General features: G+C 34.1%; 1 protein-coding gene across 1 annotated transcript; it reads right to left on the reverse strand.

Annotated features, from left to right (window-relative positions):
- Positions 1-1,870: 1,870 nt before the first annotated feature.
- Positions 1,871-2,530, reverse strand: LOC138311590 (uncharacterized). Its single transcript, XM_069252886.1, has one exon. It carries the CDS (start codon positions 2,528-2,530, stop codon positions 1,871-1,873), a length of 660 nt encoding a protein of 219 aa, XP_069108987.1.
- Positions 2,531-15,365: the final 12,835 nt, after the last annotated feature.

The following is a 15,365-nucleotide window of genomic DNA, read 5'->3' on the forward strand; positions in this document are numbered from 1 at the left end:
ATTCCCTATTGAACATTAAATATGTAATATATACTTATAAATTCAAATCATGGCAAACTTTCAAAAACATTGTAAATGCATTTGTGTTTATATCGTAAACATTAGTTAAAAAAAAAGATGACTTGTTTTCCAATTATTACTTTAAATTATATGGTAAAGTTGCAATTTATATATACTAACAAATTTAAGCTTTAAAATTTAAAAAAATTTAGGATATACCTGTGAACGTTTACGCCACATTGTAGACACCCATATTTGGTCTCCTTGTTCGTCCCTGCCCCTGTTTGTCGTTTAATCTTGCTGCAATATCTACAAACGCGAGCTCGTCCTGGTATTACGTTTGCTTCATGAGAAGCGGCGAATAAGGGTGACATCCCTGTTGCATCAACCTGTCTTGGGGTTTCTTATCCGGTCACAATATCCCCAAGCAGCTGCTCAGCTATCTGTCAAATATTTAAACAATTCATTAGAATCCATATTATCCTTAAAGTATCTAATGTTTGTGAATTATTAATAAATCGTTATTTGTTTTAATCTTATGACTGACTGATTGAATGTAATTATTGTTATTGGATGAAAGGCCTACCTTTAGCTGAAAATTCTTGTGTGTTGCTTTTTTGTGAAGGTCCTTATACATCAGGAAGGCATTGATCAAAGCCATGTCCATTGCAAACCATGCGAAGTAGGTCCACCAGCGAGTGCTTGATCTCTGCAGACTGTAGCTACTCCTTAAATGGTCATGCCTGTCAAACACCGCCCATATATTTTTGTTGAATTCAACAATGGCCCTCTGGACAAGGGAATTCAGACTTTTCCTATTTTGCAGCGGCATTGACATGTTTTCTCTCAACTGTATCAAGCCGAGAGTTCGTTATTGGGTTATGACAAGTACTCAGATTGAACACTGTCCTCGAGTCCTGCCATACGGTAGCCACAAGATTCCCATCTGCGGTTTGTTCTTGTCAAAATATTGCCCTCTTTCTAAGGTCCTAATTTTGTCCTCTTTCTTTTTCTTTTTTTTATCCACCTTCAGATCCGCTGGCCAGTGTTTTCTACCAGTGTTGAACGATCCACATATAAACGTTGATTTTTCCAGAAGGGACAATGCCAAAGGAACAGATGTATAAAACTTGTCAACAAATATAATGTGGTTCCTATAGGCAATGCCTTCTGTCAGATTTTCGACAACTCGTTGTGTTAGGCCAATCTCTTTCTTCTTTCTAAAATACACTTGAAAATATTCCACATGAAACCCGTCACGGCATCTGCTGCAACAAAGATTTTAAATCCTCTTTTTGCTGGTTTGTTTGGAGCTCCAACTATAGTCCAGTGCTGGTCATGACATTTTATCATTGCCTCATCGACAGACACTTCTTGATGAAGATTGTACTTTCTGATACTGTTTTTTCTGACACCTTCCATAAGAGGAGACACTTTGTAAAGAGGGTCTTTTTTGATGCCTTCTTTAGCCAAAATTTCATAGAAGAAGTCAAGTTCTTTTGTGATTGATGACAATGGAAAACTGCTACACCAGGCTTAGGTCTCGTGAATGTCTTTTTTGGGACTTTTGCAATTTTTCGTGACCACGTCAGCTTTATGTCGCCTGTAAAGGTTGGAGCTTCATCATCGTCATCATCGCCCTCTTCTCCACTTTCAAAGTCTGATATGTCAGCAATAACATGGAAATCCTTATCACTGTCATATTCTATCATGTCTTCCTTAGATTCAATATCTTCGTCTTCAGAAGACGAATTTGGTGATGTATTTCCAAGATCTAGATGCTAGATCATCCGAAAATGTGTGATTACAATGATGAATAATGTCTTCCGTTTTTTCTTATGGATGCTACTTTTTGGTGGTATCAATGATGCTATTGGTATTTCATCCGACGTTGAATATTCTGATGTCGGCGGTCCATCTTTGTTCGTATACTTCCGTTTTGGACCTGCCAATATTCTCGCAAGTGGTATTTCATCACTGTCTCTTTTTTCTTTTTCCTCTCCGTGTTCCATTTCATTTTCTTTGCATTCATGGTCATTTGTGTGCTCTCTTTTCTTTTTGTTATTTTTATCTTTGAGCTCATTTTCATCAATTTGTTCCTTTTGATCTTTACCTTCTTTTTCATTTCTTTTTTTAATCTTTTCTTCGTGTCCCTTTTCATATATGTGCCCCTTTCCTCTTCCCATTGGTTTTCAATAACTTTGAGCTCATTTTCATCAATTTGTTCATTGTGATATTTGCTCTCTTCTTCATTTCTTTTCTCCCCTTCCTCTCTGTGTAAGTGCTCCTTTTCCACTTCGTGTTCTTTTTCTTTATCTTTGAGCTCATTTTCATCAATTTGTTCCTTTTGATCTTTGCCTTCTTTTTCATTTCTTTTCTCAATTTCTTCTTTGCATTCGTTACCATCTTTATTTTCCCTTTCCCCGATGTGTTTTTTATCTTTGAGCTCATTTTCATCAATTCGTTTCCTTTTGATCTTTGCCGTCTTTTTCATTTCTTTTCTCAATTTCATCTTCGGGTCCCTTTCCATCTATGTGCTCTTTTTCCTCTTCGCATATGTTTTCTTTATATTCGAGCTCATTCTCATCAATTTGTTCCTTTTGATCTTTGCTCTCTTCTTCATTTCTTTTCTCCCCTTCCTCTCCGTGTAAGTGCTCTTTTTCCTCTTCATGTTCTTTTTCTTTATCTTTGAGCTCATTTTCACCAATTTATTCCTTTTGATCTCTGCCTTCTTTTTCATTTATTTTCTCTTTTTTTCTTCACTTTCTTGGCTATCTGTGATTTTCTGTTCCTCGTTCCGCTTAATATCATCCTTGTACCCATTTTCGTCTCTTTGCTTTATTTCATTGTACTTTAGTATGTCCCCATCATGCTCCTTTTTTCCGTTACAACTACATCTAAGTTTGTTTCTTTTTCCGATAGCGACAGCCAAAGCATATCTGGAATATCATCTTCAAATTCATTTTCAGTGGCTAGATATGTCACTAGCACGAAGTGGTTTGGTTCAAAGGTGGCCCCAGCTCGACTGACCAAATCACCATTCTCGTGACCACATTATTGTAAGAGGCTCCTCTGATTTCCTGATTTGTGTCATAGCATGTTGTTTAGCCGGTGTAATTTTCGCATGGAAAAGTGGTCTAATAGACTTGTTTACATTGGGATATATTGATATGATTGGCCTATTCAGAGCTGAGGAAAGAGCTATGACGTGAATAAGCGATGCCCAAGTTTTATCAATGCAGGTTGTAATATATGTCCTTTCAATCGCTTGTGAAAAATCGCCGTGTGTGTCGTAACATTTGAGTCCATCATCGGGAAGGCTTATACTTTGATAAGTATTCAATGTAAGACCGGCATCAGGATGTTGTACTGCGTTTCCAAATATTTCATGATTGGCTATGTTTTCTGCATTTAAAAATAGTTCAGTGGCTGTTAATTCTCGCAAGGCAGTTGCTAGTGTTTCATCTCCTGCAAATCAACATGAATTTGTTTATATCTAACGTTGTCTTTGTTCGTTATTATGTGTTATATGAAATCAAATATTATGTAGAAGTTGCAGTAAGGAGATAAATAAATATAGATTTAGAGTGTTGAAATAAACATTTACTTAAACTTCCTTTTGCAGTTATTTCACGATTTTAATGTTAACAGAAGTTCGGGATTTTATTTAATTTTAATCAAATGAATTTATTTTTAATATAAGCGAGGCTGATATCGGTTCGCGGGGATAAAATTGACCAAAAGTGCTTTGATCGTGAAATTCGCATAACTAAATACCCGAAAGAATGCTGTTTTAGAGTATAATAAATCCTTCAGCGCCATTTCATTAAAATATCATGCATAAAAACGTTAGATTAAAAATAGCAAACGTTTATAAGTTATAACACGATTGTTACAATTACATAATTAAATTTGACAAGCCATATTTACCAATCAATCCCAATGAAGCTGCGTTGTAAAGACAATTTCCATTGCCCGTTGTTTTGATGGGGCTCACATTTTTCAATGAAATTGGCAAATCGGATGGAAGGAGGGCGGATGCAATGAAATCAAGCTCAAAGGGTGGCTTGGATTTTTTTTTCCAATTATTTTTTTCTCAATCAAATTTTGCAATTGTTCCTTACGGTCAGCAAGTGCATGCGTGTCTTTTTTCTCTATCAATGCCTTTGTATCCATTGTATCTACAATTCCACACAATGTAAATAATTTATTACAGTATTTTAGTACAAGCTGATGCAAAATTAATAGAAAATGACCAATATTTTGTAGTTTTATGGATGGGTCATAAACAGTAGAAATTATGAAGTAGGAAATAAATCAATCCGTTGATATTTACATGAATCCATTATTTAATTAGTTTAAAGCTCATAATTCATATAACCCAGCATAAATACAAAAATAATTAAACTACTTCTGATAATGACGATATAAGTGTTTTAAAAAAGACTAAAAACGTGGGCGGTATATATATGTATGCGACGTACTCACCATTCAACCTCTTCTCATGACCGCATCCTGTCTTATAAAGATGGACAGGAAATCATGCCGAATATATTTACTTAAATTTCTATTGGAACATCTGGGAATGCTTTGACTAACAGAATCTTACGTATCGGTTTCAGTAGCCCTTTGGATCCGTAACAAGGTCATACGTAATTGCGAGTGGTCAGTCACGGAGTTTGCGAGCTGCCAATGCCGGATGAACACGTATTTATTTACAGATCCCGTTATCTGTAGAGTGGTAATGCGTAACGTACAGTGGTCAACTTGACCTTAATTCTCATAAATTAAATAAACCAAACATCATGATCGAAACATATATATGTATAAGACAAAATTAATATATAAGTAGTCCACCTGTTTAAGACACATGATTGACGTTAACATTCGGACTTGAATTGAATAAAGAATTTATATAAGTTGATGATATAATTCATGGTTCAGTATACATTTTGTATACCATAATACAAAAACGTCGTAGTGTACATCGACGGGTTTCTATGAGTTTTAGTTGAAATTAACTCGGAGTGTATATATTATTACAAAAAACGCCGTAGTGTACAGAAACGTTTTATGGAGATTCAGTTGTAACGGCTGCATCGTATCAATGCGTATATTTCATATTTGTACATCAAACGGCCACAACGTACTTAACAAATATCTAATTAATCTAAAACAACCCCAACGTATTCAAACGTATAAAATCGCTCTCATTTGTTCTTTCTCTATATTAAAGTAGCAAATGGAGAAACAAAATGAGGGCATCGTTCGATTAAATACGCTATGGCCGTTGCACATATATGATAGTGGCTTTCAGAAACCAGTTATTTCAGTACGTATCAATACACAGCAGCCGGCGAAAGGATATGGACCTATAGTGTAGTTATAAAGAGAGCTTATGCTAGATAAAAATATTGTATCAGTTTTCTTTTTATAAATTTTAAATGCATAATCAGATATGAGTAATGTTTAGCGATGAATGTAGATAAACATTGTACCAGTCATGTATTTGAATACATATACTGCTAGTTTTGTATTTCCTTTATCGTTATAATGAGACTAAAGGGTTTTGCTTTAATTTTTCTTACCTGAATTATGGTACCAAAAACTGTACCCGAACGTTTACAGGAAATAGGTAACGTTTTCAGTCGATTCTGTTTGGTGTTAGGCTCCTATACAATATATGGGTACATTGGCAATACTATCGTGCAGTTTTTTCTATAGCTATATACAAAGTACACGATTGAAGATATTATTAAATATTAGATAACACATACCTGATAACACATACCTGTATGTGTACCTTCTTAGATAACAAGTAATAAAAAAAAACGATTGAGATTTTATAGAACGCCACTGCTATCATGTAAACAACATCAACATTATCAGTGGCGTAGGAAGATGAAACGTAATGGGGGGGGGGGGGGGGGCAAAGATCCTCAATATTTCGTAACAACCCCCCCCCCCCCCTCGGGCGCCCCGCACCCATAGGAGGTAATTGGTATACTTTTTTTCATATATCATTACATATAATCCTTGTACATTTCTATAAATAGTTGTGTCGCTAACAGGAAAATAATAAATACGCAAATAAAGGGTATCCCCTAGGAAATATTATGATAAAGAACGACTGGGATGAGTTTTACGATGGGGAATTTGAGGATTTTGCGAGCGCCGAAGGCGCGAGATTCTGGTGTTTGGACTGTCCGGGACAAATTACGATTTAGAATGGAAGAGATGAGTTTTACGACGCTTTTTGTTTGAATTTGCGAGGGCGAAGGCGCGGGATTAAGGTGTTTGTGGGGGTCCAGAGGTCTCCCCCTGGGGAAAAATTAAGATTTAGAATAGCTCAGATGAGTTTTACGATGTATTTTGATGAATCTGCAAGCTCCGAAGGCGCGAGATTTTGTTGTTTGGGGGGTCCGGGGGTCTCCCCCCGAAAAAAATTCTACGATTTGGAATGGCTGAGATGAGTTTTACAATGTATTTTGGTGATATTAAAGCGTTCTTAACAGGGTGATTTTTCGATTTAAAGTTACCTGTATTTAGAAATGATCATTGTGAGTTCGTCATGTCATTATGCAACCCTGCTCGATCTGAACATACCGGATTCACACCATCGGCACATTGTTGTGAAACTCAAAGTAATAATGAATTGAAGACATATAAACAAATTAATCTTTTAAGGCCACACCAATTTGAAAAATAGTTCTTTGGGATTTTGGAGAAAAAAGTGGGCGAGAGGGTGGTTTGTTTTTCTTTTTTTTAATTTCCATTTTCCCAAAAAAATGGGGAGAGCTGTATCAATAATGAGAATATGATGTATACAAACATTAACACAAGGCTAAATCCATTATATTTGTGTTTTATTTACAAGCAGGTTGTAGCATTTTTAATGTTTGAGAGTCAAAAGAAAAGATATAAATAACATCTTTCGACCCTGTGCTATTGACTAGGCTGAAAATCTAATTGTTGTCTGAACAATGTTCATATGCAAAAATTTAAAGAGAATAAGGTTAAAACCAATATAATGATAAATTCAACATTTGTTAACAACAATAATACCTGACTGCCATGCCTTGGCATTGAAAAAAAATTTATCAAATTCAAATATATTTATACTATAAATCAACAGTGTTTTTATTCTCGTCCAGGTGGAACTCTACTAAAAACACCATAGGAGAATCATAAGTATTGTTCATCTACAATATTGGGAAATCTCTAAAATTTTGCCAAACCCAATAGAACAAAAGGTAAGCATTTGTGTGTACATGAAAAAACTTTTTTTTTCCATGTAAATTTACATTACTTTTTTTTCAAGTATGTAAATGTAATAATTGGAATGTTTTAGCGTCACACAAATCAAATGTAAATATATTAAATGTTAAAATTCACATTATAGATATTAATCTTGACTAGTCATGCAAAACTTAAGAAGCATTCAATATCATCATATTAATTTTAATTGCATTAATTCTTATATTAGTTTTCTATGACCTTGCTTTTATCTTTGAAAAACAAACATCCAATACCAAAAAAAAAACATTCTAAAGTTGGAAGGACATTTATTCCATGTTTTGCTGTTGTTGGTATGATATGAAGTAAAAGTAAAAAAAATATTAACATTGAATTTGATGCCAATATTCAGAAAAAGAAAATAGTTTCGTAATTTTAAGCATTGGATTATCTATAAAGCATGTAACTTTACGTCTACCACATCGATCACATTTTCGTCATTTGCGTTTTTAGAATCGAACTAATCTTCAAACGTCTTACGGTACAGGGAACAACAACATCTCTGTCAAAAGTTCTCACAGTTCTGTATATGTATCTGTATTATACTGAGCTGCCTTCAATACTGAAGATTATGCTCAGGGATAATATAGTGGCGGATTTAGTCATATTTTTGGAGGTTTTGGCGAGAGTCCTCCACATTTGAATATGTTACACAGATATTACCAGTCTCTAATTGTGCGAGGGGAAAAGCTGTTTTTAAACACTTCGCTGTTGGTGGTGATCGTTTTGTAAGTTTTTGAATGTTTCTGTCGTGTTCTCGAGTTAATAGTAGGTTGCAACATAAACACCCGCCATTTTTACATTCGTTTTTCTTAATCTGGTTCCCTTTTGCGCTTAAACTTTCGTTTTCTTACCGGTTTAAGCGCTCAAGTGATAAGGAATTTCGGCGTGTCTAAAGCACAAACCAGAATCGGGAAGGGAAAAATCGCACTTTCATTCTTCGGATTTCTGAGCATCTGAAAGAGGGGCGGTAATTTTTTTTTTATTTCATTTTCTAACTTTTCCATTTTAGGGGCGGGAAATCCCGAAGAACTAGGTTTCAAACTGGTGTGGCCTAAGAAGTATTTTTTTTAAATAGTATAATCCCTTGATGGACATTTTTAGTCTAGTTCGTGTGTATTGAATTTTCATTATTAAAGGTTTGAACATTATGTGCTTGAACGTTTTAGGAAACGCATCGCGCAGCGGAAAATTTTGTAAAATTAAGTACAAAAATGTGCATGAGGACCCTTTTTTTCTTTCAAATGTGCATTTTTAGAACATTTCACTCGGGCGAAAATGGGGGGGCAAAAAGACATGTTTGCAATTGCCCCCCCTGCCCCCGCGCTTCCTACGCCCCTGATTATTCATAGAACGGTATACCTATCACGTACGGTTCAAATACACAGTTTAAATTTGTTTTTGTTATATTATACGGTTTTATCATTACAATGATGATATCAATTGTTGAAATATATCAAAGCAAATAAAAGTATGACAAACGGAAATAAAGTACAATATATATTAGAAAAACTAATAATAGATAGGTAATATCAAACACCTGACCCACATACTGACCGATAACTACGTACTGCCGGCTAAAGTTTGCGCTTTAGCTGTCAATACGATCACATTAAAGACTGTTCCACATATGACGGAACATTTTTCTAACTTGACCAGAACTAGAAACTTCCAATGAATGAAACGTCATTCAGTCCCCTATAAAGCGACATCGCATTCACCCGAATGACGTCATTTTTACGACATCGAAAATCTCGTACGGCGGTTTCATCTTTTTCTTGGTTCGTTGCAAAGCTATGTATTGTTAAGAATGTGCTTATATATTTCCAACGGTAGTAAAAAGGAATACATTCTCATTCGATTAAGTGAATGACTCTTTTCCTCCGTACCAAAGAAGCGTCTCGTTTCGAGCGAAACCAAGTAAAAAACTGGCAATTTGATTTCGTTTTTGAATGTCACAATGGTCGAGGATAAACAGAATACATGGTTATTATCTTGCAATACAAGTTTTATTTTGGTGTTCAACACGGAAAGCCGAGATGATTCGGCAAAGTCTCGTCATCACGGCTTTCCTATGTCTCGCACCAAAATAAACCTTGTATTGTAAGACTCTAACAATTTATTCTCTATATATGTAAAATGTATTTATGAGGTCAAATTATAAAATAAATACACCAAATAATATCAGGAAAACACTAATTCAAATAATGTAAACATATTTGACAGCTATATGGCGTTACAAAGATTTTTATCACAAAACTTCTCGTTATTATCTCCAATTTTGTCAATATATCTAGGAGAGCGTCTCAGTAAAGTTTGTTTTGAGATAATAAGCATACATTTCCAAATCTAAAGCGTTCAAAACTCCTATCTGACAAACCTTGGTATGTAACCCAGGCCAATACTAGCCGCAATACACCTCTGGGCTAAAGATATTTTTCTCACTATTAACCCAAAGGTCTTGAGTTCGATCCCTGACTAAGGATGTGATTGTGTTAAATATAAAAGCATGCGAGTGAACAATGCAGTGAAAAGAATATTCATATTTAGAATGTATTCTTCTGAGGTTTCAGTCCGTTGAAGCCTCGTTTCGATATAATTAAAAAATGTTATCAGATTTTTAAATACAATTTATCAATATCTGTAGCATGTTGCCAGTTGCAAATTTTGTCGAAAAATTTTAAGAAATGGCTCATTTGGCGGCTATTTTGAAATTGTGTCTTTTTTCGCTTTGAGTAAACCCACAGTTTTACCATTTCATACTTGAATTGTTTTACTTAAATCATCACTGCGCCAGCATTTTTAGTTGTATCGAGCTAATTTTGCTGTAAATCTTTACTAGGTTTACTTGCTATATATAGTTTCGTGGTAAATCAAATATTGAGCATTAATGTATGAAATGATACACTTTTGTCACTTTATTTTTTCATTTAATGGTAATTTCAGCAATTTTATTTTTTCCTTTGAAATATAGAATAGGGTCTTCTATTACTGCATAATTTGAAAAACATTACTTCTTTTAAATACATTTTAATTATATAAATATATTGATTACACAATGAAGGATGTCGCTTTTGAGATAAAACCAAAAATAACCTCATCAACATTAAGTGATTTTGATAATACTTCAAGGACAAAATATCTGCCATGTTGTCATTATGTACATATAAAGTGTATCTTCTGTACATCGTCTTATCGTTATGTTTGATCATAAACCGCATCTTTACTTGTAATATACAGTAAATATTCGGTTATCCAACACATTAGCCATATTTCTCCAAAACGTAATCCAACATACATGTACCTCCATTATTGTGGCTGTCCATCCCGGTTTGAAATGATTTGAAAGCATTCAACGATATGAATAACATTTCTCTACGACATTATTCGATCTGAAATGTAACTATGTAGTTTTATGGAGACTTTATGAATGTATCATATTCCTATCGAACATACAAACCATTCCTTCATTAAAATAAAAAGATAAGATCATAATCTTAATATATAACTTGTGTATACATGTACACAATAATATTATATATAATACAAACATTTTTTAAGATTAACATTGTATGAAGAAACGGGAAAAATATCCCGACGTGCAGTGCTTTCATTTTTGTTTAAAATGATGGATGTCAAATGTAAACATTACCTCTGTGTGTGTCTTCGTCCTACGATCGAGTCTTTGGGGTGGACGGACGTGAGGCCCTCTGACAGAGGTCAGTTATAAACATATCCTCTTGTCTTTGTTCTTTGAGAATTCAATCGTGTGTATTATAAAACATGCACCGCTAGTATAAGCACGTGTTGACAGTCACGTGTCACCACAAATACATTTTATCCATCGAAAACAAGTGAAGCTGTTCCATCTATCGATGAATCTGCCGTAGATTATATAATCAAATGGCTCCCAAGGATGTGATATCGTCAAGTCAGACGACAATCTCAAACACATTGATCTACTTGAACACCGGTGTTTTGACAACTTCGGCAAACTCCAGTGTGTAAGCGTGCGTCAGCTTCGCCTCGCTGCACAATAACGGTCACCGAGTTCACACATGTGGCCGAGTACAAATACTTTATGTTATTACGCTATATATTAAATTTTAGCAAAATTAGATATATATTTAAATATCTGATCTGATTAGATAAAATTATCTCTGAAAGTCACTTGCATAAAATATAAATGAAAAGTCGTGTGAGTGTAAATATAGGGATTGGGTTTCGCTTTTATGTTAACTATGCTTGTATAGAGCAATTCTCTAAGAATATATACGATGGGGCGCGGGGCGCGTTAAATGGTTAACATGAAAGCGATATCCAATCCCTATATAAATGTTAGCCTGAGATATTTACATGCAGCTAGCGTGTGGAAATCGTGAACAATTTAATGGTGGCTACATCCAAGGAAAAGCAAGGAGAATGAAATTGTATATCATTCTAGGCGTATCTTTTATATTTCCATTTTCTCCAAAATCTCACATATTTCACACAAAAGTTGCCCTGCTTGTCCAGGACACTCTACTCTCTTAAATAAATGTTGCAAAGTCGAATGATTTATTTAAGTTATAGTGAGGTAGACTATTTCCAAACGGAGACGGTTTATTACCACCAACAATGAAAGATGTCGTAAGTTACGTGATACATCAACTGAGTACTAATATGATTTGATCTCTGTCAAAACATGGAGTAGATTTAACGAATTTGGAGAGTATCCCAACAGAATCCGGCAACCCCTGCATCAAATGCGGCTTCTTTTTCTCATTTTCAGTTAACCTTATCTGTATTTGGTCTGCTAGTGATATTCCAGGGTGCTGTCGACTCTATCCTTACTTTTACTTCATTCGTAAGAAGTCCCGTTACGACTATTTCCATTTGCGTATAACAAAGCGCGTCTCACTCATTTGTAAAACAAGGAATTTGTTTTATCCTGCAACTGTCCCACACACTGACCGATATCTACTTCATGATAAACTTATGTTTTATCCGTCATTTTTTTTTACAATATCGAAAATCTCGTATGGCGGTGTAGTCTTTTTCTTGGCTCATGGCGAAGGTATTGTATCTACTGAAGAAAAACAAATATGGGTAATTTTTGGGTGTTTTTTTTTTTAGTTTTTCCATATTGTTTCAGTGATCTTACAAACGGAATAAAATCACTGATACTGTTTGCGAATGCGCTTATACTATCCCGGCTAGTAAAAAAATGAATACCTCTCATTTGGTATAGTGAATGGATCTTTTCCTTCGCATCGAAGAAGCGTCTCGCTTCGAGCGAAAACAAAGTAAATAACTTGCATTTTGCTTTCGTTTTGAATTTCATAATAGTTGCTGGATGAACAGAATACACGGTTAGTATCTTATATTTACAATACAAGTTTTATTTTGGTGCTTGAACACGGAAGGTGAGATGACTCGGCAAAGCATCGTCATCTCGTCATCTCATATTATATTTCGCATTTCACATTCCATCGTCTCCCATCAAAATAAACCTTATATTGTAAGATACTAACCATGAATTCTCTTTATCTCAGAAAAACACTAGTGAAGAGGGATGATAATTTTAGGACTTTTTCCAATCCCGGCCTCGCTTTCATATTCTACGGCACCAATCGCCTTCCAAATTAAACAGAATTGTGGCTCATGCCAACTGCACCACATCAACGTCCTCAAAAACGACTTTCAATGACGTAATGATGGTCGGCCCGATATCTTGATAACAGTTTAAATGTCATTTATTGATTTGAAAGAAACTCTCTTCATCAACCTCTTCTCAGTTGATTTAGAGTACATTGTAATTATAGCATTATGAAATTTATATTTAGATGTACGAATAGCAATAGAGATATAATAGTACAGAATTTCTGCAAACGTCCCTGCCATCTAAAAAACTTACAATAAAAACTAACACTGACATAAGTATCGATTTGAAGGCCTTTATTTCATTTGATAGCAAAGGTACGAAATGTCAATCTGAAATTCAACTGATAACAAAAGACCAAAAGGGACTGTATCACTTACTGGTTAATTTTAAAATCAATTACAAAAACATAAATTAAAAACACTGAAAAAACGAAATGATCTGATTTAGAATATGACTAAACAGTGTCATATCTGTTTAAATATGTGTCCTAAATATATATATATATTATATATATATATATATATATATATATATATATATATATGAATATATGTTTTGCGAACACAGGATGTATTCCTTCAGCAGATATATTATTTGTGTTATATGGGGGTTTGATTAGGTAGCTACCAGCTTACTTCAAAAGACTATACCTCATATTAGGACTAATGCTGATTCCTACAAAACTAATCAAAACTACCAAACAAAACTCAATAAAACATAAAACAGAAAATACCAAAACACTTGATATGTATAAGCGAGAGAGATGAATAATTTGTAAACTTGATTCATAAGATAATGGACAAAATGAATTGATGATTTAATATCTACTATTTTTTTATCAAAGACATATACAATAGCAAAACGAGCTATTACAGATAATGCTGATCATATATATTATTCTGTGATAGAAACTTGGTATGTTGTGAACGCTAATCATAACTCCACAGTTTGTAAACAACTTACCGTACGCATTCATTATCATCTTTCGACGACGCTATAATGGTTTTAGTGTGTTGTACACAGGCCGGCATCCGCTACATACAATATAATTCCTAAACACTCACTCCTCCGCTTTACACAATAAGCTTGTACGCTTCTCCAGTTACACTGAGGATAAAATTAAAAAACACTACAAAGTTACCTTCAGAAGTTTATGCCATAAGATAAACCTAAAATGTCCATTTAAAGATATCTACCATGAATGAAAGTAAAATTGTCTTTAAACATAATTTCCGTCTCCATTATGTTCTATTTTTGTTCATTATTATCTGATGATGCACATGTTATATAACATCAAACAAACAAACACATAAAAGATAATTACAGCGGAAAACAGAGTTTGACATTGTGTATAGCAAACAGTCACACCTGATCATAATACAATGAAAATGACCAGGCAATATTGTGTTGAACAGGAAAAACAGAGTGTTTCTCTTACTTAAAACATGGCACTCTGATGTACAGGGCTAACTATGACTATTGTGTAACTAATCTACAGCTACAGGTAAGGCATTCAACCAACTTTGACATTTACATTTCAAAACAATTGTATAATGTCTACTCTGGTCATGCATTTTTTCATGAAATTCCATAACAATGTTTTCACCAGAGAATTTTTTGTGAGTTTGAGTTCTCTTCATTCTGAGTTAAGCTGTACAAGAGGCAACATGGCAGACAGTGCAGATCAGATCTTTATGAAATCAAACTATCTAAAATGATTATCAAATATCCATTAAGGAAGTTTTATTTTGTGATATGTTAATTTAAATGCTGTTTATGTCAATTCACTTGGATATAACTTCACAAGGTTAGTTATGAGGATACCATGAAAAGGAAATAATTTTGAATATACCGCTCTACGTTTTGAAATGAAGCAATAATAACTGTTACATAATATGATTGGTCCTTTTAAAAACCACAACCTATATCAAGATTGAGTGAATTCTAAAGGAAACTGCATTGGAATTAAGTGAAAACGGCAAAAGTGATAAAAAGAAAACTAAAGCTTTATTTTTTCAAATTTGTTCAGTAGGCTTTGTGTGAATCTTGGATACGGAATCACACAAAGCAATCACTGAAAGTGTTCAATTTCGGGAAACGTGGGTGGAGTTTATGTGTTGATGTGTATGCATTCAAGAAATGAAGTTATTTAAAAACAGTTAAATTATTGGGACAAGAAATTTAATGAAAGCATTCAATTTTCAAAGAAAGAAAGTGCATGTTTCTACTAAAAATCAAAACATCATTTTAGGAATGCCTGTGCTGTCAAAATACATGTACTAAGGAGTTATGGTTTTCAATACAAGGAGTAATTTTTAGCGTTGTGGTTGATATAATTGGATTGAAACAGAACATATGTAATAATATGTATTATTGAAGTTTTGTATTACATTTATATTGAATTTAATTGATTTATTTGTTATTT

This window comes from Argopecten irradians, unplaced genomic scaffold (genome assembly GCF_041381155.1).
Source record: "Argopecten irradians isolate NY unplaced genomic scaffold, Ai_NY scaffold_0058, whole genome shotgun sequence".
Classification (NCBI taxonomy): Eukaryota; Metazoa; Mollusca; class Bivalvia; order Pectinida; family Pectinidae; genus Argopecten; species Argopecten irradians.

Bases quoted from the DNA above. Each gene is read 5' to 3' on its own strand.
- LOC138311590 (XM_069252886.1), bottom strand. From the start codon at position 2,530: ATGGAAAGGGACCCGAAGATGAAATTGAGAAAAGAAATGAAAAAGACG.